The 20,748-nt window shown below is 40.5% G+C and overlaps 3 protein-coding genes across 4 annotated transcripts in view; 1 reads left to right on the forward strand and 2 right to left on the reverse strand.

Annotated features, from left to right (window-relative positions):
• The window catches only part of LOC111234289 (ceramide-1-phosphate transfer protein-like), a 4,392-nt gene extending 1,352 nt beyond the window's left edge, over positions 1–3,040 (forward strand). The window contains exons 2-4 of the mRNA XM_022762287.1: positions 1,198–1,256; positions 1,408–1,586; positions 1,728–3,040. Coding sequence (XP_022618008.1) covers positions 1,198–1,256; positions 1,408–1,586; positions 1,728–2,346 — 857 coding nt within the window. The 3' untranslated portion in view covers positions 2,347–3,040. The remainder of the gene's footprint in view (positions 1–1,197; positions 1,257–1,407; positions 1,587–1,727) is intronic.
• A 1,711-nt stretch (positions 3,041–4,751) lies between these two features.
• LOC111234290 (sodium/potassium-transporting ATPase subunit beta-2-like) lies at positions 4,752–15,437 on the reverse strand. 2 transcript variants are annotated; one of them, XM_022762288.1, is made up of 8 exons: positions 15,040–15,437; positions 10,502–10,630; positions 10,300–10,407; positions 9,885–10,090; positions 9,568–9,627; positions 9,280–9,306; positions 8,934–9,029; positions 4,752–8,761 (listed from the first exon to the last, which is right to left on the reverse strand). In XM_022762288.1, exons 1-8 carry the CDS (start codon positions 15,128–15,130, stop codon positions 8,594–8,596), a joined length of 885 nt encoding a protein of 294 aa, XP_022618009.1. In that variant the 5' UTR covers positions 15,131–15,437; the 3' UTR covers positions 4,752–8,593. The 2 variants fall into 2 exon arrangements, with proteins under 2 accessions (XP_022618009.1, XP_022618010.1); XM_022762289.1 differs by lacking the exon at positions 9,280–9,306 and having other exon boundaries at positions 15,040–15,436.
• Positions 15,438–16,479: 1,042 nt separating this feature from the next.
• LOC111234465 (neuronal tyrosine-phosphorylated phosphoinositide-3-kinase adapter 1-like) overlaps positions 16,480–20,748 on the reverse strand; it is a 32,443-nt gene continuing 28,174 nt past the window's right edge. Inside the window, exons 7-9 of the mRNA XM_022762577.1 lie at positions 19,733–19,836; positions 19,079–19,129; positions 16,480–19,018 (exon numbers count right to left, since the gene is read on the reverse strand). Of these exons, the coding sequence (XP_022618298.1) occupies positions 18,698–19,018; positions 19,079–19,129; positions 19,733–19,836 (476 nt within the window). The 3' untranslated portion in view covers positions 16,480–18,697. The remainder of the gene's footprint in view (positions 19,019–19,078; positions 19,130–19,732; positions 19,837–20,748) is intronic.

A 20,748-nucleotide genomic window follows, 5' to 3' on the forward strand; every position in this document is an offset into this window, starting at 1 on the left:
CTATCTATCTAGCTATCTATCTATCTATCTATCTATCTATCTATCTAGTTAGTATAATAATGGTGTGTGTATGGATCTTGTGGCACTAGGGAAGACGGTCATTAGAGAACTTGGGGCCCACAACTGATCCCAGTACAACTTGTGCACATGGTGTGTGTGGAGGAAGTGGAGATGACAGGGTTTGCTTTGCCATAGGCTGGAATGAGCTCAAAAACAATTAAAACTAAACATCACGCTGCCATTTGCTGCCTTAAGAATGGTTATCTTTGTGCTATATACAGCACAGTATGTCTAAAAGTCTAAATGGAATTAATCGAGAATGTAAGAACTTACACTAAGTCTTTTCATAACCAGTTTCTCATGCTGGCAGGATAACAGATCTGTCACATGACGTGATGTTTGTGAATGAACTGGTGTAAAGGAAAGGATAGTCTCGTCTAATTTAATGCAGCTAGATTCTATAATTTCATAATATCAATGTATCAAATGAGAATTTGAAAAAGATGTGACAATGTTAATGGGGTCGCTTATTGTGATGAATCTAGAGAGAATTATCACCTCAATTTCCAGCTCCCTTCAAATTCATGTAGCTATTCAGCCCAGTGAGTTTCAGCTCATTGTGCAGCCATATGATCTATAAATTTATTGTTTTGGTTGGGCAGCAGCAGCTGGAAACAGGCACAGTTAGCAACTAGCTTGTGAGAATAGTGGGGCATTTTGCAGCTAAAGAGCCATTTCCCTCAGGGGTTGGTAGAGACCAAAAACAGAGTTTAAAGAGAATAAAAGTTGGACTTACATTCACCAGGTGCCCAGGAACAGGCCTCCAAATGAATAATAATGTTGCTCTGTAACCGCTGGATATGTAAGCAACAAGCTTGCTAACAAGTCCACTGTATTACCCTACAGGTGGTAATAGCTCAACATTGTGTTCACAATTGTTTCTGCTGCCTCCAGGTGGTCAAAAAAATCTATATGCCCACCAACACTAATTCATCAGAATGAATATGGAGATGAAAACCCATAAATATTTTATTTTATTCTATTTTATTTCATTTTATTTTATTATTGATGTGTTAACTGCACTCCTTGTGGCAACAGTATTATTAAGAAGAAAAGTCTGTTTCAGTGGGAAAGCCTCTGCAACCAAAATCTAATTGTAATCTAATTGGCTTTCTCTTGTTTCTTTTCTCACTGCAGAAGGAGGTTTGGATTACCACTGGGATTCTTGTTTAAAAGGTTATAATCAGGTGAATAAGGTAAGGAGAACAAGCAAAAACTAAATCACTTGTTACACTTCATAATACATTCATTTTGTGAAGCTGATGGGCAATTTGAATGTAGTGAATCTCTTTCTTTGTCCCGTCGATCGCCCGCACACTCACATATTTCCCATCCCCCCACCGTCAGCTTCACCAGCTGTCCAACAGCAGTGGGGCTAATGGAGCTGAGGCCTCACAGATCCTGGAGGGGTGTCCTGGTCAGACCTTCCAGGTGTCACTGCTGCTCTCCCACCTGTTGGCTGCACCAGCCTACACCTCCGACGTGCTGCTGCAGCCCTATCTGTCCAGCTGGGATGAGCTTGTAAAGTAAGATCATCAGATAAAGCAGGAGTACAGTGAGAGAGATGGATTCATTTATAGCCACCAGAGAGAATGAAGTCATTTATGGCTTATGACATAATCTGGACTCTGTAAACTGATTCACCTTGTTCTGTGTTTCTCCTCCAGGTTTATGGATGCTTTGGGCCCAATGGTGGGACTGATATCTAAAGAGATAGAAAGCAAAACCAACATAATCCGCCAACTGGCCCTCTCGGAAGAGGGGAACCCTGAAGCAGAGCTTGGCTCAAATGTACACTCAATAAACTCTGTGAGCACCGAGGCCGACACAAAGAACAGTGTAGAGGCCTCACAGCACACTAGTGCTTACCACTCTGTGCGTTCCATGATCGGGGTTGAACTGGACCGAGGTGTGGTAGACTTCCACCACCAGACGGACTCTGGATGTCGAACTCTTCTGCGTCTGCATCGTGCTCTACTTTGGCTAAAACTCTTCCTAGAGAAGCTGGCTGAGACACCAGTGACTAGTCGGCTCAGGAGTCCCTCAGACCTGTGTCGAGAGGCCTACCAGAGCACCCTCGCGAACCACCACACATGGTTTGTCCGCAGGGCTGCCGAGCTGGCCTTCATTGCCTTGCCAGAACGGGGTTTCTTCTTCAGGCTGGTGTGTGTGCAGAACCAGGAAGAGCTGAGCGCAGTGCTGAACAGAGTAGTTCACGTTATCGGAGAGGTTTACAACAGGACGCAGAAAGCCCTGGAGGAAAATGGCATGCTGGACTTGCCATAGAAAACAGGACTATCAAACATATAGTCTCTGCTGGTGTTTTACCATGATTTGTGCTGTCCTCATGGTGTCACATCTAGCTATTAATGAGGTCTAAACTGGAGGAGACATGAATATACTTGATTTTTTCAGCTAAAATTTAAATGTGCCATACTTTTCTTCCCAACCAAAGTGCTGTATCAACAATCAAGTAATACTGAAAGTCAGTTTGCTTTCAGACATTCTTCATCAAATTTTATCAGATAATGTCTCGACTTCTCTTCACCTTAGAGGTATTCTTAAGGCAGCTGATATAATGTATTTAGGCTGGCTAAACACAGACTGTGAATTATTTAAACAGATGGACACAACATGAACATGATCACCTCCACTGTAACACATGTCACTGGGGAGCTGATCTTGTGATGGACTGTAAAGTTTGTGTTTTTGTGCCTACCCTCATATGTGATTGGTGATTTTCTTTTTCTACAGTTAAAATGCTATTGAAAATTACTGCTGTTTTAATAGAATTTAAAGGAGATATTTGTAATTGCTACATAGCAGAGGTTAGCTTTAACAGCTGTTTATTTACCAGTCTAGAACTAATGTTGCAATTTTAGCGTCAGTCTTCATTGCTTTATGGACCAAGAGCTGTCTCCAGTGGTGGAAAGCAAGCCTCTTATTTTGCGCCTATTTCTATCACTTCTTTTCCTCTATTGATGTTACCATGCTAACCAGCTAGCCCTGGCCCAGACGGACCATCTTGTCACTTTCTGATAGTGAGTCACTGTAGCGTCCAGTCTGCCCTGAAGAACTAGTGCTGGTCAGAGGATGTATTATAACCTCTAGTTAACGCAACAATGGCTGAAGCTCTTGGCAAGATTGGAAAGTAAACAGCTGTCGATGCTAATGTTGGCTATGTAGCATTCTCACAACTTACAAATAGCTCCTTTAATGCTTGGTGATTTAGAATGCTACCTCAAGACTGGCCAGGTCTAGGTGCCTTGTAGCCCTAAAATTTGGGATCAGTCTATACTGATTAAAGAGGTAATACACAAAAAATGAATATATGCAGAGCAAATGACTATATGGTGCGCCACAGTAAATGTGGTGTTCAGTATTAATTCCTCAGTTTTACATTGTAAGTTTTTGTATCATGTTCAGAATAATTAAATATGTATAAAATGAGTAAGGGATCAGTCCAGTTGCCTGTTTCATAACATAATCTGGTCCAGTAATGTGATAACTTTGACATTTAAATGCCACTGAACTGTTGTGTAATGTTATCCACCATCCAGCAGAGGTTCCAGCACTCTGCTACAGACTAATCTTCACTTTCCTTACATCATGGTGAATATAATCTGCTCAATGTGACACTCTTACCTGATCACATTTTGTGGAAATGGCCCAGTGGCAGTGTGAACAGTTTTTTTTTAAGGCTTTCCCCACTCATAATATCTCTTTGTAAGAATATATTAGATGTGAAAGCTTATTCAAAAAAAAGTTCTGATCTGAAGAATATTAAGGGGTTGCAGATTACTCAGGATTATAATTTATTGTGTGCGTGTGTAACACGGAGAATAGTATGTGCAAATATCAGTCGCTGGCACCTCTCTTGATCAGACTATTTTAAACCTACAAATACCTCTAATGCCACATAATCCTAGCTCTCTCCCTTTTCCTGGACTGTGCTTTCCCTTTCTGAGGAGGAGACAGTGAAGAAAGGAGAGAGCCTGAGGGCACAGAGTGAACAAGAGACAAGAGCTGGTTGAAGGTCAGTGAGCGGAAGTACACTTCAACTGTAATCTTGTCAAGCAGTTGGCGGCAGACTGTGTTAGAGCAGCTCCCAAAGGAAAAACGTCCAACCTCAACAAGGATTCACATGGTCTTGATTTGGATCGATCGGTATTTATGATTAAGAACAACTATTTGTTGTACAGGAATCAAGACAAGATTTTAATCTGTGACCTTTGACCCGTGATGTGTGTGGGAGGATGACGTGTTATGGGTGGTATTTCCACCACGTATTCACTTCCTCTCCATACTCTTGTGAAAATAAACTGCAGTGATTCTCACTACTTCACTTCACACATAAGAACATGAGACTATCATGTCACATGGCTGCATGGACCTCTACTCCTTGGGTTTTGTGTCTTTCATTTGTTACTATGTACCAGTGAGTGTGCATAGGTTAACACTGATGTCCACTGGTGCTGTAGGCTGTGAGGATTATGGTGAATGGGATTACATTAGATTACATCCACCTGACGCTACTTTTGACTCTAACTGGCTTCTTTTTCTGTCCCCTACGAAGGGCAGACTCCAGTTGACTACAGTTTGATTGATGTGAATTACATGGAGACATTGTAAATAAACACTAAAGGAAAGATGACTGAGAGGCAGAGGCAAAAATTAATTTTGAGTTTAAATTCCCTTAAATGACATTTATTTATTTCTCTATCTTGGTTTGCAGTAAACATGAGCAAAAATATACATACAGTAAGAGCAAAAAATAAAGATCCAGAATAGAATTATAATTTTTTTGGGTGAGAGTATTTCAACAAATTTCATGGTTCCTTTCTTGAACACCACAGTCTTAGGCAATAATATGATGCAAGGTGAGAGGAGTGGATGGGGGTAAGGTTTCTTGAAATTACTAATTACAAACACAAATAGCTGACTCTGACATTTACTATGGGTGCTGTTTTGTTCTGAGAATTTTTTATGAAGGTGTCTACACTTGAAAGTTCTCTGACAGCAATGTTCGTTCTCATTTACTTAGCACATTTAATTAATCTGTCTTAATTCTGATACAACAGACCCCAGTGTTCAGAGAACTTTCATTGCAAGCCTCTTTGAGCTCAATTGAAGGAAGTAGAAAGGACTCAAACAATGACAAAAAATGTTTCTACATAAAAAACAAAAAACATTTTCCAACCAAGCTGTTAACATTTTGCCATTTGTTGAATTAAATGATGAAAACCTACCAGGTAGCTCCCATGACATGATACAATCCAAGCTAATACATTCTCTCCTCTTTACAACAAAATAGCAATAAAAATACTCTTTTATAAACAAAACAATACTTTGTATATCGTTCCATCGTGGTAATACACACTGGCAAATTTGCCTGAATGCATTTTCTATATGTTCTTTCCTTTTTCTTTGCTCTTGATGATACATGTCGCACTAATTTTGTTACAGCCTTTCCAATAAATACATCATACAGCCACAAAAGAAATTAATATATTGCTTTTTGAGGACATCTCCAAATTATCACAGAAAAAAATGGATAAATGGAGACAACAGGAAATAACATTCTGTGACACTGGGGAACAACACAGTCTGTCCACCAGGAGGCACTGTTATGTTGTAGTGAAATGTGTTCCTTTTGTGCGTATTATTTTTATTATTATTATTATTATCATCATCATTATTATTATTACATAAGAGTAGGCCTTTTAAATAACACAGGATCTGTTGCCCTCCACCTGGATCCTACAGTATGCCTGCATGAGATCCTTACTAAGATCTGCTGCTGAGGATGTGTCAGAGCAGCAATATAAATAAAATTTAAACTGTCATGAAGATCTTTGGTTGAAGAGCAAATCTTCGCATGCACATAAGTAAAACAAGTATGTCCAATAAGGTGATGAAGCAAAACATTTTTTATTTGCTGAGTTGTGATTTAAAAGGGTTTCACTGAATTTAATAATGAATGGGGAAATAGGACTGAATGCACTAAAAAAAAAAAAAAAAAGAGAAAGGAATGAACCTTGCTTTATCCAACTTGAAGACGATGATAGCGACTCAAGCAACTGACACAAGGAGGAGGAGGAGCGACAAAGTAGGGTAAAGAAGTTCAGCGTGCCTGCTCTGGATTAGCCGACCAGATTAAGAGATTACAGTGAAATTAAGTAAGTGTTGTAGGAATGCCAGAGGAGAAATGCATGTGAAGTGGTCAGTGTGGACTCTCACAAAAAGCAAAAACAAGAGCGTCAGATGAATGTTAGGGCACATCCACCTTTATGAATAACCCCTCAGCTATAGATCAGATAATCACATTAGATCCAATTGTCTCTTTTTTTCTTTGTCAAAACGGATTTGATCATGAGGTCTTTGTTAGACCACTGTGAGATGTCTGTGTGCATATTGAGAAACACACTGCTGGGAGAGAAATTAAGCAGTGGCGTCGAGCCAGACCTTAATGTGAGTGAACAGATGCTTGTGTTCCACATTAGCTGTGATGACATGGCATTGGTACAGTTTTGTAGCTGTGCCTATGTAATGTTAAAAAGTGTGACTCCACAGATTTCTACCACAAATATATGCAGGTGTTTGTGGGCCTGTGAATGCACCTTAAGTGAACAGTTCCAGCACCAAACTCAGGCATAATTTATGAATTTTAAAGAGGTTGGTTGCTCAAACTGGTTGTCTAGTTATCAAGATGGCTTTGCCGTCAGCCTGATTCACACAACAGTGGAGAATACTACAACAACAAAAAATAAATAAATCAAATGGAGAAAATATCCTTTTCCATGTAGAAGCAAATCTCCAGGCCTCTAAAACAGAACTCTGACCCACTAACAATTCACATAGTCAAGTCTCTAGTCACCTTTAAAAGAAGATGTAAACTATACATTTTGATATCCTGTATGAATATTTTAAGAGGATGATAACGAGTATGAATGAAACGAAGGGAACAAACACAAACTTCCTACATCCTTTTCCTCCAATACTGTACATATGTTAGTTAATTCAACTCAGCTTCTCAAAAAAAAAAGAAGAAAAGAAGCACACTTCCAGTGCAAAACAATACAAAATATGACAATGGCATCTATTTCTGATACATATGAAATAGATGCAACACACACAAAAAACCCTCTAAATATTCATGTTTAAATTAATTAAAAATTGAGACACAAGAAAATTGCTCCTGGGGTAACTTTAGGAATAAAATGATTGACAATGACAGGGAGTGTAACGTTGTTGTGCAGCCTGTTTTCACATGATTTTGAGATGGTTGTTGGTTTGCTGATAATTGTAGTCTGGGAGCCAGGGAGCTAAAGTTCTGTTTCACCACTAACTGAGTGGGAGTTCTGGGGGCTAAAACACTCATGTGTTTGCTAACTTAAGGTAATGTTGTCACGATGTCTGAAACATGATTGATATACTGGCTCATAGTTCATTTGGCATCAGTGGTGTTGATATGACCATTCCCAGCAACTACCAAATACTCATGTCTGTTTTTTTTTTTTAAAGCTGCTCTCAGGTCAAACAACCAGTGTGATGATCCAAAATAATTATCGTTTAATAGGAGTCCTCTCATCTGAAGAATGGACTCAAGCATTCATAATGTTTGTCACTTAATGAATATTGCACATTGCATGCAATTTCCCGACCTACAGTATGAGATGGGAACTGTGAATGGAACACACATGCATAAACACACGCACACACACACACACACACACACACTCACACACACACATACACATACACAAACACACTCTTAAAGGTTTGGACCTCTACTGTTACTCCCATTTTTTTTTGGAGATTCCTAACTTACTGTATGTTGTTTTCGAAACACACACTTGCTGTGCGTGAGGTTTTTGAGGATACGAGTGCGGTCCCTCCTGGTGGTCAGTGGTTTAACATAACCTTATTTCACACTTAGCAGAGAGGTGGGACAAAGGGGCCTCCTGCCCTCAAAGCACACAAAAGACAATACACACATGCAAAATGGCTTCTTCTCTGCATCCATCCATCAAGATATACACAAGTCTGTTGGAGTATTCTTTTAAGTGCAACAAAGTAGATGTACTGACATAAGGTTATGATAACGTATAAATACTGTAGATATACACATTTTGTATTGTAATCTGTGTATATTCATATATAGAGGGATTCTCTATAAGGAGGCAGCAGGAGGGGAGCAGCAATAAAGTGGTAATGTTGCTGATCCTTGCAAACTTTGAAAACACATGTTCACATCCTTTATATTCCCTAGTTTGTCATGCAGTATAAATAGACATCACCTCAAACTAATGTACAGGAAAGAATTTGTCCCAAAGCCCACAGACAGAAATAATGACAGGATTACCACCCTTTTATCCTCACCTCGTCTCATAACGCGACTGGACAATTTCCCCAAAACTTTGGGAGTTGTAAACAAATCCTACAAAGGGTGTGAATACTGCAATTTTTTTCTGTGTATGTGCAATGTTGCAGAGAATGAAGAAAGTAGTTTTCAAGAGAGGAAAAGGTCAACCTAGTTGTTAGTGTTGATCCTCAGCTTGAAAGACACTCTTCCAGCAAACTTGTCTCTTTCACTTCCAGTGGGAATGTTGTTGGCGTTGATCTTGCACTCGATGTTGACATCTTGATTGACAGTAATGTTAAGGAACTTGACGGCAACCAAAGGCTGAGAGTAGTTCACCTGCAAAAAAGACCCAATGACATCTTTAAAGATTAGGAGCCAATGTTTTCTATCTGGTGGATATTTTAATTAACTATCTGGAAATGCAAAATGCCAAGTTAACAAAACAAGTTGCTCTGTTATCAACAGCAATCGTTAACATATTCTGTTTTTTGATTGAACACTGGTTTACCTGAGCTTTCTTGCCATAGTAAGGGTAGTACATGAGGTTGAAAGAGCCATTTGGAGGGAAGTACATCAACTCTCCAATTTTGTCAGCATCGTCTGTCTGAGGGTGTGAAACAGTTTCATCAGTTATAGCCTGAAAGATCACTTCATATATGTGGGAGAGGAGAAGGGGAGCATCATTAATCACCTTCTTTTCTCTAAATCTCATTTCCTAATGTGCCCACCATCTACCATCTACAGCAGTCATTTTAATGCGAAACACCTCACACATAACGGCAATATACACTACTGCTACGCATCTGTGAATATAATCTATACTCTACAAGACACATTTTCTGTCCTGTTCTTACCCATTCATCTTTGCCAATTTTGTATTTCTGAGAGTGGACAAATTACAGGAACGCAATGAAGAGGAAGGAAAAAAAAAAAGACCAGCAACGTACACGTGATGAAAAAGACAAATTGGCATGCAACACAGATATGACAGTTGAAACAATACAAACACAAACCTTAAAGATAAATGGGGATGAGCAATAGGTGATTTTTTTTGCAGATCAGAGCGAGACACAATGAATGAATGGGCTGAAATCCAAATTGTTATGTTAAGCCTTTCATTATGAAAGACAAAGGGGGATTACCTTTGCACCACAGGTGACATACGGAGCCTGTCCATTCTTTCCTGGCAACATCCCAATCACCTGGTGAGAAGGAAAGAAAACACATCTCCAGCACCATTCCCAACTATTCCAACACAGGAATGTGGAAAATAATGTTTAAAATTGCTATAAAATATGACAGAAAACAAAAATAAATGTAATAATCTATAATCTTGATACTGACTTTTTTTCTTTTACTGGGATTATCTATTCCTCATTCCATACCAGTCATATTATCTCAATCACTCCATGTCTCCTAGCAACAACATCCACCTCTCTTTCCTCTTTCGCTTTCATACCCGATTCAGCTTGATGATGATGCATGGCTTGCCCGATTGGTATCCATAGTAACGGTCTTCGATTCCAGAGCAGTCCTCCAGTATGGTGCGGTTGAACTGACAGGAGCGCTTGGGGTTGTTCTTCACGTCGCCGCTGTCATCCTGCTTGAAGTACTGGTCTGGGGTGCACTCATCGTTTTTCTGGGCCTGGATGGAGTTGTTGTAGGCTGCAGTGGGGAGGGAGGGGGTGGGGGGGTTGATTTTGTTTGTAAGAGCTTATGACTCATCTAAAACCCCAGTGCAAGGCAATCTCCTATACCGCTGACTGTAAAGGAATTATCTCTTATTAGGTAAAAACAATTCATTCTGGGTCTTTGGATAATCCACAGCAGTAAGCTTTTTGAGCACTGTGTGAGAGGACGAGAAGCAGACTTACGTGTCAGGAACTTGTCCAGGGTCTCAGTGTACATGTCCCAGCTCTCAGTCTTGTGGATGTTGTAGACAATCTCATAGGTCTCATCTGCTTTGGGTCTAATCACCATGCCTGTGAGTGACAGAGAGACAGCAGTGAGGTCACGACACGGCGGCACACACACTGTGACCTGTGTTCATGCACTTTGTATCATTAGTTGCTGCACCTGGTGTGGTGAGCCTATCTTGCCAGGTTGGTTTGTGGTCGTCCAAGGTCTGCAGCATGACATACATGGTGAGTGTAAACAAACCGGCCAGGAAGATGTAGAAAACTACATAGAAGAGAAGAATCAGACCTGTAGACAAAGAGAGGAGAGAGTTGTATCAACTGTGGGTAATATCAGTGAGAAATGGAATATTATTAATAGTAACTAACTACATTATTTTCTCACTTATATGTGAACATACAAAATAATAGTCTAAGCTTTTATCTGTAACCCACAGACAAAACATTCACTTCACTTTAACTGCAAATTAATTCATTTTAGTTCAATTTGATTTTTTAAAACATTAAGTGACCTTTGTAATAAGCAGCATATACTGTATAAGAATAAAATAGTCAATAATTCATTGACAATTCTATTAACAAACATTAGGAAATTTACACAAACTATTGCCAAAGACGCACTAGAACAGCTTCCATTTCCCTATGGCAAATGATATCAGTCATATGTACTGGACTTGTGGAGAGGCTCTACATCATGTCTAAACATCACAAAGTCTTATATCTGTGTTTACATGTTACACGCTTCAAAGCAGCATGAGCCAAATGCAGACCCAGCCTTCACTGTATTATTACGCATTATGGAAAAAAAACAGTAACATTCTCAACCATTTTTTCATTTGCCAAGATTGCTGTAGCCAGACCTCTCTCTCTCTCACAGTACACTTGTTGAGCCATTTCATAATTACTATAATGTACAAACACATTTTTAAGTATGAATAATCTTGCATCTGAATTGATAATGGAATTAGCTCATTTTAATTAAATGTTGCTGTTGCTATTGCCGTGTTGCGTCTGTTCACTTTCGGACCAAACATGTACGCAGGAGGCCAGATAATCCTCATTAAACTAGAGGCTTCATTCCATCTGCAACATCTGCCTCTCTCTCTCTCTCTCTCTCTCTCACACACACACACACACACACACGAACAACCGTCCTTCAGACACGGAAAATATCATTAAATACACAACATGCTCTAAAATGAAGTTACTTTTATCAATTAATGGTCAGAACATAAACAACTGTATGTTAATGCTTGATTTGCTCCATCCACTTGACTGACACATAACTGTAGTCTGTCTCCAAGCCTGAAACAGTGTGAATTAAACCAAGGACTGAACGGCTGGTGTCTGACCAATTTCATTATGGAGTTGCCCTGTCCGCAGAGCAGGAGGAACGATGACAGAGGGGGATACAGGAGGAGGGAGAACAAGGACCCCCTGGAGACTGATCCACAGGGTCAGGAGATTACAGGCCATCATGGACTAGGCCTATTTCATGAACAGTGTAAGAAGATCATAGTGATAATGTTACATTAGACAGAGAGTAGGGCTGCAACTAATGATTGTTTTTCTAATCAATAAATTAATAAATGTATCCTTTTTCTGTATATACAATATACAGGTGCATACATATATGTGTATATATATATATATATATATATGTGTGTGTGTGTGTGTGTATGTATATATACCTACAAACATATACATAACATATATATCTATATATATATAATTTATTTTATTATTATTTATTATTTATATTATATATTATATTCTATTTTATAACTGAAATCAGTAAATTCCTTTGAAGCTGCTGTTTGGTCCCCTCTCAGGCATTCTTGTCAACGTAGAGAGCAGGAAAACATAAATAGCATTTTCTATGACACATCCCCCATTTTAAGCATCAACACCTGAGGCCAGCATTGGGTAGCAGCTGAGTGCCCTGACCCTGTGCCTCTGCTGGATGGCCCCCAGCATGGAGCTCACTCGCTCTGTCAGCAGGCTCAGTGCTGCATCTACCTCCCCACACAGCCAGGCTTACAGGAATCCATAACAAAATGTCAAAGGGAAGCTGCTCCACAGGGGGCAGTTATAGAGGGGTTGTTTTTTTTTCATCCAATTGTTCCTTGAATTATTGGAATCCAAAGTGAAATTAATGAATGGCTGAGTAAGACTTCAGTGAGCATCCCATCTGTAGCATGGAAAAGACCAAAGCTGAGTCATTAAATATATACAGAGTCAGGCTCCAGGCCCCGGACCAAGCTGGAGGCACTAGAGCGAGCGAGGCATCAGAGGTGAGATGTGACAAAGCAAAATGTTTATGAGTTTTTCTCCATCATTCAGAGGGACGTTGTGCTAACCACAAATATGACACCACCCAGGGGAGACTAGATGTGCACACGTGTATACAGGGTCAAGCGTGCAGACAGGGTGGCTTTCCCCCTGGCAAAGAGGGTGTTAGGTTTACAGTCTGCCCTCTCAGTCCACGCTGATGATGGACAGTGAAGCATCTCTCTTTCACCATGGTTTTGTTCGCAGACGGCAGTTGAAAGCAGAGAACAAAAGGACGGGGTGAGATGGTTCAGCATCCTGTTCTTTCTTCAGTGATAATGATGGGAGGTGTCTCTTTTCTTTCAGAATTAATTAGGAGGACATGGTGTTCATTTGCTTTGTAGATTGATGATAAACATGCCTCGGAACTAAAAATTAAAAGGTCTTGAGAGAGGATGGATAGCTTTGAGCTGTGGCTATTTAATTGTTAAACTAATTATTATCTTGTATATAGTGTATATATAGTGTGTTGTCATACAGAAAGAGCAGCATCATAATTTTGTTCCTTTTAAGGCTCTTTCCCCATGTTCCAGTAAGAGCCTTTTGTTGTTTTTGGAAGTGGGAGGTGCAGAACACTTAATTAGTCCTATTTTAAATAGAAGTAGTTGTTTGACCATGTTTGCCTGGTGTCAGCTGGTGGCAATGTAACATCAAAATTGCAGGACCGTTCCACTTTATCAGGGCTATTTCCATATCATTATAGCTCTTTATGCAAAGCGGGACACACAATGATGTGTTCTGTGTTTCATCCTCAAAGAAGCCTTTGATCTAATGCTGTGAATTAACATTATACTGCATAAAAATAACTGTAAACAAGAATTGTGTCTTTTAAGGAGACTGGAAACCTGACTAGGGTGTGTTCTTTCCATTTCCTGATTGCATGTTGAGACAAGTGGGTATAGAAAATGGATGGACTGTAGATAAAGCCAGTCAAAGTCAAACAAGTGGAAGCAGAGGTACAGTACGTACAATGTCTGCATCATTAGGAGAATGAGGAAGTGCCAAGGTGAAATGTCAAGTTTAGCATACCTGCATGTATTGACTGACTACAGAAATAGCTTAATTAACAAGCCTTAGAGAGCACAGCTTAAAAAGGCCACCAGACCTTAAAGCACCTGGGACGCGTTGAGCTGGATTAAGTCGTACACTGTGGGAGGATTCCAGCAAAGAAAGCTACAGTCAATGATTCCCAACTCTGCACGAATAGTACAAATGTCCATTCATGAAACATCATCAACAGAATACCATTGCATGTAAAACCACTTTCAGCGTTATTTCGACCACAAACAAAGAACTTCATTTTTGTCATGAAGATGATGTCTCTAATGGAAAAGATCAAAAATAGTCTAAATTCCTGAGAGTGGTTTAGTTTGCAAGAATGTCCTGAATTGATACCTTCCCCATCAGCCAATGAAGTCATTAGATTAGGATTAGGTCCCTCACTGATTTACACACACTGGGAGGGGCCGAGTTGGAGGTGATACAAATAGCATTTGGCCCTCGGCTTTACCCAGATTAAAACGCTCCAATGTCATTAGAACAGAGCCATATGCGCCCTATCATTTCATGAATCTTTGAAATAGTTGCAGGCTGGTTGCAGAAAAGAGGACAGCAGAACAAGGCAATATATTGAGTTAGACAGAGGCTGGGGTTGGATCTCCCTTCAAAATCTCGGGTGGGGGTGGAGGGTGGGGGGTGGGGGGGGATAAACCAGAAAATGAATGACATCATGTACAGCTACAGGCACACAACCCAATCTCAATGTTCAACTTCAGCGAGCCATCTCCCTACAAAAAGTCTTCTCTGCAGCAAAATTCATGTTGAAGCTGTAGCTGAAGCACTCTGCCACAGAGAGGAGGGAGCTGATGATATGCACTTTGCAACAGAGTGGAACCTGTTTCGGCAATGCTGCAGTCATCTGGCACATTCAAATGCAAAATAAGACCATATTCCCCCACCCTTATGTTGAGCGCATTGCGCAGGGGAAGCAGTTGCATAAATTAATAAACAAATATATGCATTTATATATAGAGATATATAGATATATAGATATATATCTATATATACGGAAAAAAAATAGGCAGGAGGATTTTTTCCGCCGGCTTCCACGGGAGCGGTGCCGCATTCTGATTCCAGCACCAGGCTGTAGTAGACAGCGACAGCCATCTCATCACCTGAACACTGAGGGGAAATAATCAACTTAGACAACTTCAATCAGGGTCAAATTTACATTATAGTCATGGCATAAGCATTTCGGAAGGAGTCCTCCGCTGAACCTGTAGGAAAGGCTGAGGAGACTAAGACAGAGACCTGTTACAGGGCAGAGGGACCATGTTTGCTGCATTGCTGTAGCTGGACAGTACTTACCCCAGCTGCTCGCCGTCCTGCCCAGAAACTCCCTCGTCCTCGGGTTCCATATAAACTCCTTCCATTCGCTTTTTTCTCCATCCTTGGCCATTTTGTCATAAAAGTTTGGACCTCTACTAAATGCGCCCTTATGCAATAAGCACCGGGTTGAAACAATTTGCCAGACAGCAGAGAGAGGGAGCGAGAGAGAGATAGAGAGCTCTACTGTACCACCGTGCAGAGGAGAGGCAATTCAAGAGGTCTACCTAAAAGCTTCAAAACACCACTGCAGACTATCTAATAACAGAAACAGACGAAGAGAGGCAGCAGCCGTACACTCAGCACAGACCTAGTAACTGCCCTCCCCCCCAGCTCCTGTCTGCATGCCGCAGAGTTTTGATGAGTGCTGCAGAAATCTAGTGATACTGCGGTAAAGCACTCCCTCCGCCTCTCTCTACATGCACCCCCACCCTCTCCAAATCCCACCCACTTCAACCTCATCCTCTATCCCCGGCCAATCACCTGCGCCACATCCTCCCTCCTCACAGACCCTGACGCATGAAAGACAACCTCGCCAGCAAATGGTATGGTGGCTGAGGGCATCGTTTCATAGGCTTCCAGGTCCGTATCGTCACGTCCCCATAGAAAAATCTGCAAAATATCCCTCTGATATTCCTAAAGGGATCTAAAGTGTCTGTGTTACTCGGTGATAAATGTATAGGCCCCTTATTGTACTTAATTATCGATCTGGAAATTAGCACCATGTTGCTATTATAGCCCAACCACAGGGGCGTTATTATTTATCTCATATTTCCTAATTAAAATCAGTGGTTGAGTGAGCCAGGGGCCAGGTGTCATAGAGGCCTGCTGTCTGAAGTTTATTTTGTCACAATAAATGAGAAGTCTGTTAGTCTATCTAGACAACTGCATCAGCTGATGTGATTTGTTTAAACCTCATATTTGTTAATATTTATCTCATCTATCCCAAATGACATGTTTGCAGTGGCAGCAGATTGGAAGCTAGGGACAGGTTAAAATATGCTGTGGTGCTTGCTGTTAGTGGAATCCCGTGCTAACCATTCGACTTTTGGGTAATAACTGAGGTAAGGGTTTTCAGTTCAAACTATGAAGGGTGTTTAAGGTCTGATGGATTAGTCTGAGTCTGGATACAACTGCTTGTGTGTGCTGTACTGACGCGGTGACTGCACAAAGCCACACCAACAGCAGCAACAGCAGCAGGAGCAGCAGTGGGGAGTGGAGTAGCGCCCTCATTTGGAAACTGTGGGTGTTGCAACACCTGCTGCAGAAGTGCAGAGGGAACATAATGTCCACTTCCCCAGCATCTCCGCTGGAAAACAACATGAGGCATGAAAACATGCAAAAATTCTGTTTGTTGTGTAAAGTTCATTATATAAAATTTATTTTAATGACAATATCAATGCAAATATAGCACTACAGTGATTTCCAAGGTACACCGTATCTTACCATATCAATATAGTATGGCACTCATATAATGGCCACTGTTTTAGTAGACACACAAAACCAACAGCTTCTGTAAACTATTTCGGGAAATGATACCTAGGGTTCCATATCAGTCTGTGAAAAGGAATCATAGTAAGGTGATTACTTGGTATCTGAAATTAAATTGGGCACAATAGTCAGTATCATTGGGACATTTTCAGTATAAGGAATCTCTGCATGCATTGCACTTGCCCATTTCCATCAACCTGACCTGTGTTTGTTTGAAAATGGACTCAGTGAGCTCGAAAACCCTCGACTGTCAAACACAAGCAGGTGGAACTAAAACAAAAGGCCAAGCAGTGACTCTCAAACATTTAGATAGGTCTTCTTTTCAATGGGTGTACTGTACTGTACAGTTTGGTGCTAACTATCATAAAACAACAACAACCAAGAGACATTCAAGTGCCTTAATACTATTACAGAAGGGCTCACTCTTCAAGGTACAAACTTCATTTCACGTGGCTTATAAAACAAATATGTAACAATAACCACTATATTAATAATGTTTCTCATGGTAACACCATGTAGTTGAATGAACAACACCTGTAGTTCAAGATAGCAGCAAAGTATTCCAAAAATCAAGAAATCTGTACACAAATAAAAATGAATGTAGAAAAAAAAGACATAAATAAAACAATAACACAGCTTAAAGGGAGTCTTGCATAAATTTAAATAAACAACTGTTGGACTGTGCCTTTCATTAGAGGGCTTACTGTTTATTAGTACAACTATAAGTAATGCATGGAGTGGCTGCAGCAGATAAAGTACTTAATTCTTTTAGAAAAAACAAGTGAACAAAGTTATGTTTATACAGTATATGCTACATAATATGTACTGATTACAAGTATGAAAATGGAAATAACTGCTACATTTTCAATACAGTTGTACATATCTATTTACAGTACATTAGGGTTTAATTTCTCCTAAGCGTATACCATGTTTTGTGCAGATTGTTCCAGCATTCTGTTTGAGGTGATCAATACTCACAGTCTTATCAGTTGCACCATATTGTACAGTCTGTGTTGATGGGTGTCAGTGCTTGTTTTTCTGTGTGGAGGAACAATCACTTATGTGCAACTGTGGGTAAGCATGAGTGATGAAGTTTGTGTACCACTGATCTGGACCTATTGATTGACTGGACTGCACAGTATGTGCCATCTGTCACACCACCTTTTTTAATGATACCCCAAGCAACATATTCATCTTTTTATACAACCACATGATATTATCATAGTGAAGATCTGCTGTATGTAAAAGTCTGACATGATCATCTCTACACATTTATATATTTATATATTTTTTTTTACAATACTGTATGTCTATTGTGACATGCAGAGAATGACACAGTAAATATGACTTATTCAAGTCTTAGATATGTATGTTAGGCTAGTTGACACAAGTTTTAATTATGTTGCTCCGGCATTGGGAGCATATTGCTATAAAATTGCAGAAACGTTGAGAAAGTAAATAGATACATTACAAATATGCAAACAGATACAGTAGGTAGCTTTTACTCCTCAGTGATGATTATTTGCATCCACAATGACAATCTATTGATACCAAGACATCTCATATGCATTCACGATTTCAAGAAACACTTCAATAACTTATCAATGAATCTTGCCTTTTCTCACCCACAAAGCAGTTTATATGCGTGTTGGACAACTGTGTGTTGGAGAAAATATGTCTCAAGTAGTCAGGAGGAAATTTGGCAACACCAATCACAGAAAACATCCCACCCATTATTGTTTAGTTGGTGTCTTCATTTTGTAGCAATAGTACTGGTGTTTTGTGGCAAAAATCATTGGCAATTAGAACACATCAATGTAGTACATCGTAGAGAGCAAGTACAAATCAACTGGGTAAGAAATTAATTTAGTCTGATTGTAATACTTCTTTTTCTTCACATCTTTTATCAGCCTTTTTTTGATGGTTGTTTCCAAATGAGTTCAATCTCCAATAACCCATTACTGTTCCCCAGTCAGTTTATCACACAGGAAGAGTGCTTGCAAATTCTTCTTTGTCCAAAATCTTTCCTCCCTCTGTGGCAATCATCTCACCACAAACCAAGAATATTCCAGTTTCTGAACCCATTTTTACTCTCATCTCTTATTAATTGTTCAACCATCTTCAACTCATCTGCGTGTTTTGTCCCACCTCAGATAGCCGTGTCCCACACGACGGCTTGTGGCCTCTGGCAAGGTGGTGTGCCAGTCTTACGAGGCTCAGGTGTCCGTCTCCAGCTAGGGAGGATGGGCATGCTGTCCTGCTTGCACAGGCTTTTGTCAGGGCGCCTGTGGGCCTTGATCTCTTTGCACAGGCAGCGTTTACGCTCAATGACTTCCAGCAGCTTGCCATCTCTCTGGGTCTGCGTTGTGGATGGGGTGGTGCCTCCGCTGACAGAAGGCTGTCCCTGTGCCAGCTGGGCGAGCTGCTGGAACTGCAACTGCAGATGGTGCTGTTGCTGAAGCTGCTGGAGCTGCTGCTTTAACTGCAGCTGCTGCTGGTGGAGCTGAAGCTGCTGCTGCTGTCGAGACACACTGGGACTGCTGGGACTGCAGGGCACTTGAGGCTGGGCCAGGCCATGCAGCTGGAAAAAGTCAAGTCACTGAATTCATATGGTGTTTCGTGATATTAGTATAGTATAGTATATTAGTATTAAGTTTCTACAATACATGAAAGATCACTGCAGTGCTGTAAACGGTGACAACCACTCCTAAGATGTTAAATAAAACTGCAGTTCCTCTGGACAACCACCAGGATGCAGCGCTGCCTCATCTATTACAGGTTGAGGGAGGGTCAACCAGACGCATGCAGACAGTCTCTGCAGCACACTCAAACTGCGTCAGCACTTGCTATGCAGCCAGAATCTGGGCAAAATGCACCGGTCGAAGAATGCAGCTCATCTCTCCAAAACACAGAACAGCATGTTCTCTCATCCACTACTCAGTCACTGATTACATATGAACCTACGTCATGTACCTTTGAAGCTCTTACTCTTTTCAGGCAGGCCAGAACCTTATTCTGCTCATGGGGGCATATCTACCAGCTATAAATAGATCTGCAGGAGCACTGTATCTAGCAGGAGGGGAAGTAATAATGAGAACAATATTAATGCTCATTCTGTAATCTACCATGAATGAAGTTAATAGAGTCTATAGCTATAAGGACGGGTATTATACTATATATTCACCTGATTCAGGGCTTCTCGTGCTGGTAGACTGCTCTGTCTCTGGACATCTCCACCCACCTGTCTCACTCCAGCAGCAGAGGAGGAGCGGCCCAGCCGCCCCACTTCTGTGAAGAAACAAACATTACACTGTGTGCCTGCTAATGAGAACACTGTAATATAACTTTTCATTTTAACACAGTACACGGAGCTGTGGATGTCTAACCATACTCATGTGAGTTGAGACAGTCTCTGTACATTGCGTTTACACATTTTATTTTAAGCTACTAGACAATTATAAAAAACCCATACACTTGTGAACGAGTATTAAAGCAATGTAGACAAGTTTTCACTGAGATTTGTTCCTGTTTCACTGTTTCACTCTCTCAGTGTTTGTCTGTCGCATATTGTCTTGTAAACAAATTCCCATTAAATTTATTGGACAGGAAAACGTGATTTAATTTTTGTGGTGTGATCCTAATCTGTAATTTATCCAGTCTTCTAAAAAACATATTTGCAAAGTAAAAAATAAGTTTAACACAAAGTTAAAAAAGTGATCTAATTGTGAGACAGACTGTTAAGTATTGGTGGTGGTAATGTTGGGTTACAGGCAGTGACTGCTTTAAACATTTCTGTAATATCACTTTGATTAAAGGCTTACCTGTAAATTGCACACTGTGTATGTACTTAGCTCACATAACTAAATCTAAGTTAGTTCTAAAGTGTTTTATACAACAAGGTCTGTCACAATGGAAATCCTAAACACCATGGGATAGGACCAGGGCTCATGAATATGTGTGTGCAGGGATATGGGCCTGTTTATGGAACACTTATTTTATGGGCTCTGCTTCAAGGAAAGTATTGCACTGATTCTCAAGGTAAGCACTGTCTGTCTATCTCCAGATAAAGGCCTTGAGAGCAGATGCAGAGGCTGACAAAGAGACACAGAGCTTCAAGACTAACTTCAGTACAGGAGGATGTACTGGAGGAAGAGAAGAAGAGAGAAGGCAAGGCAAGGAGAGGAGAGGAGAGGAGAGGAG

This window comes from Seriola dumerili, unplaced genomic scaffold, assembly GCF_002260705.1.
Source record: "Seriola dumerili isolate Sdu_G_001 unplaced genomic scaffold, Sdu_1.0 BDQW01000449.1, whole genome shotgun sequence".
Lineage (NCBI taxonomy): Eukaryota > Metazoa > Chordata > Actinopteri > Carangiformes > Carangidae > Seriola > Seriola dumerili.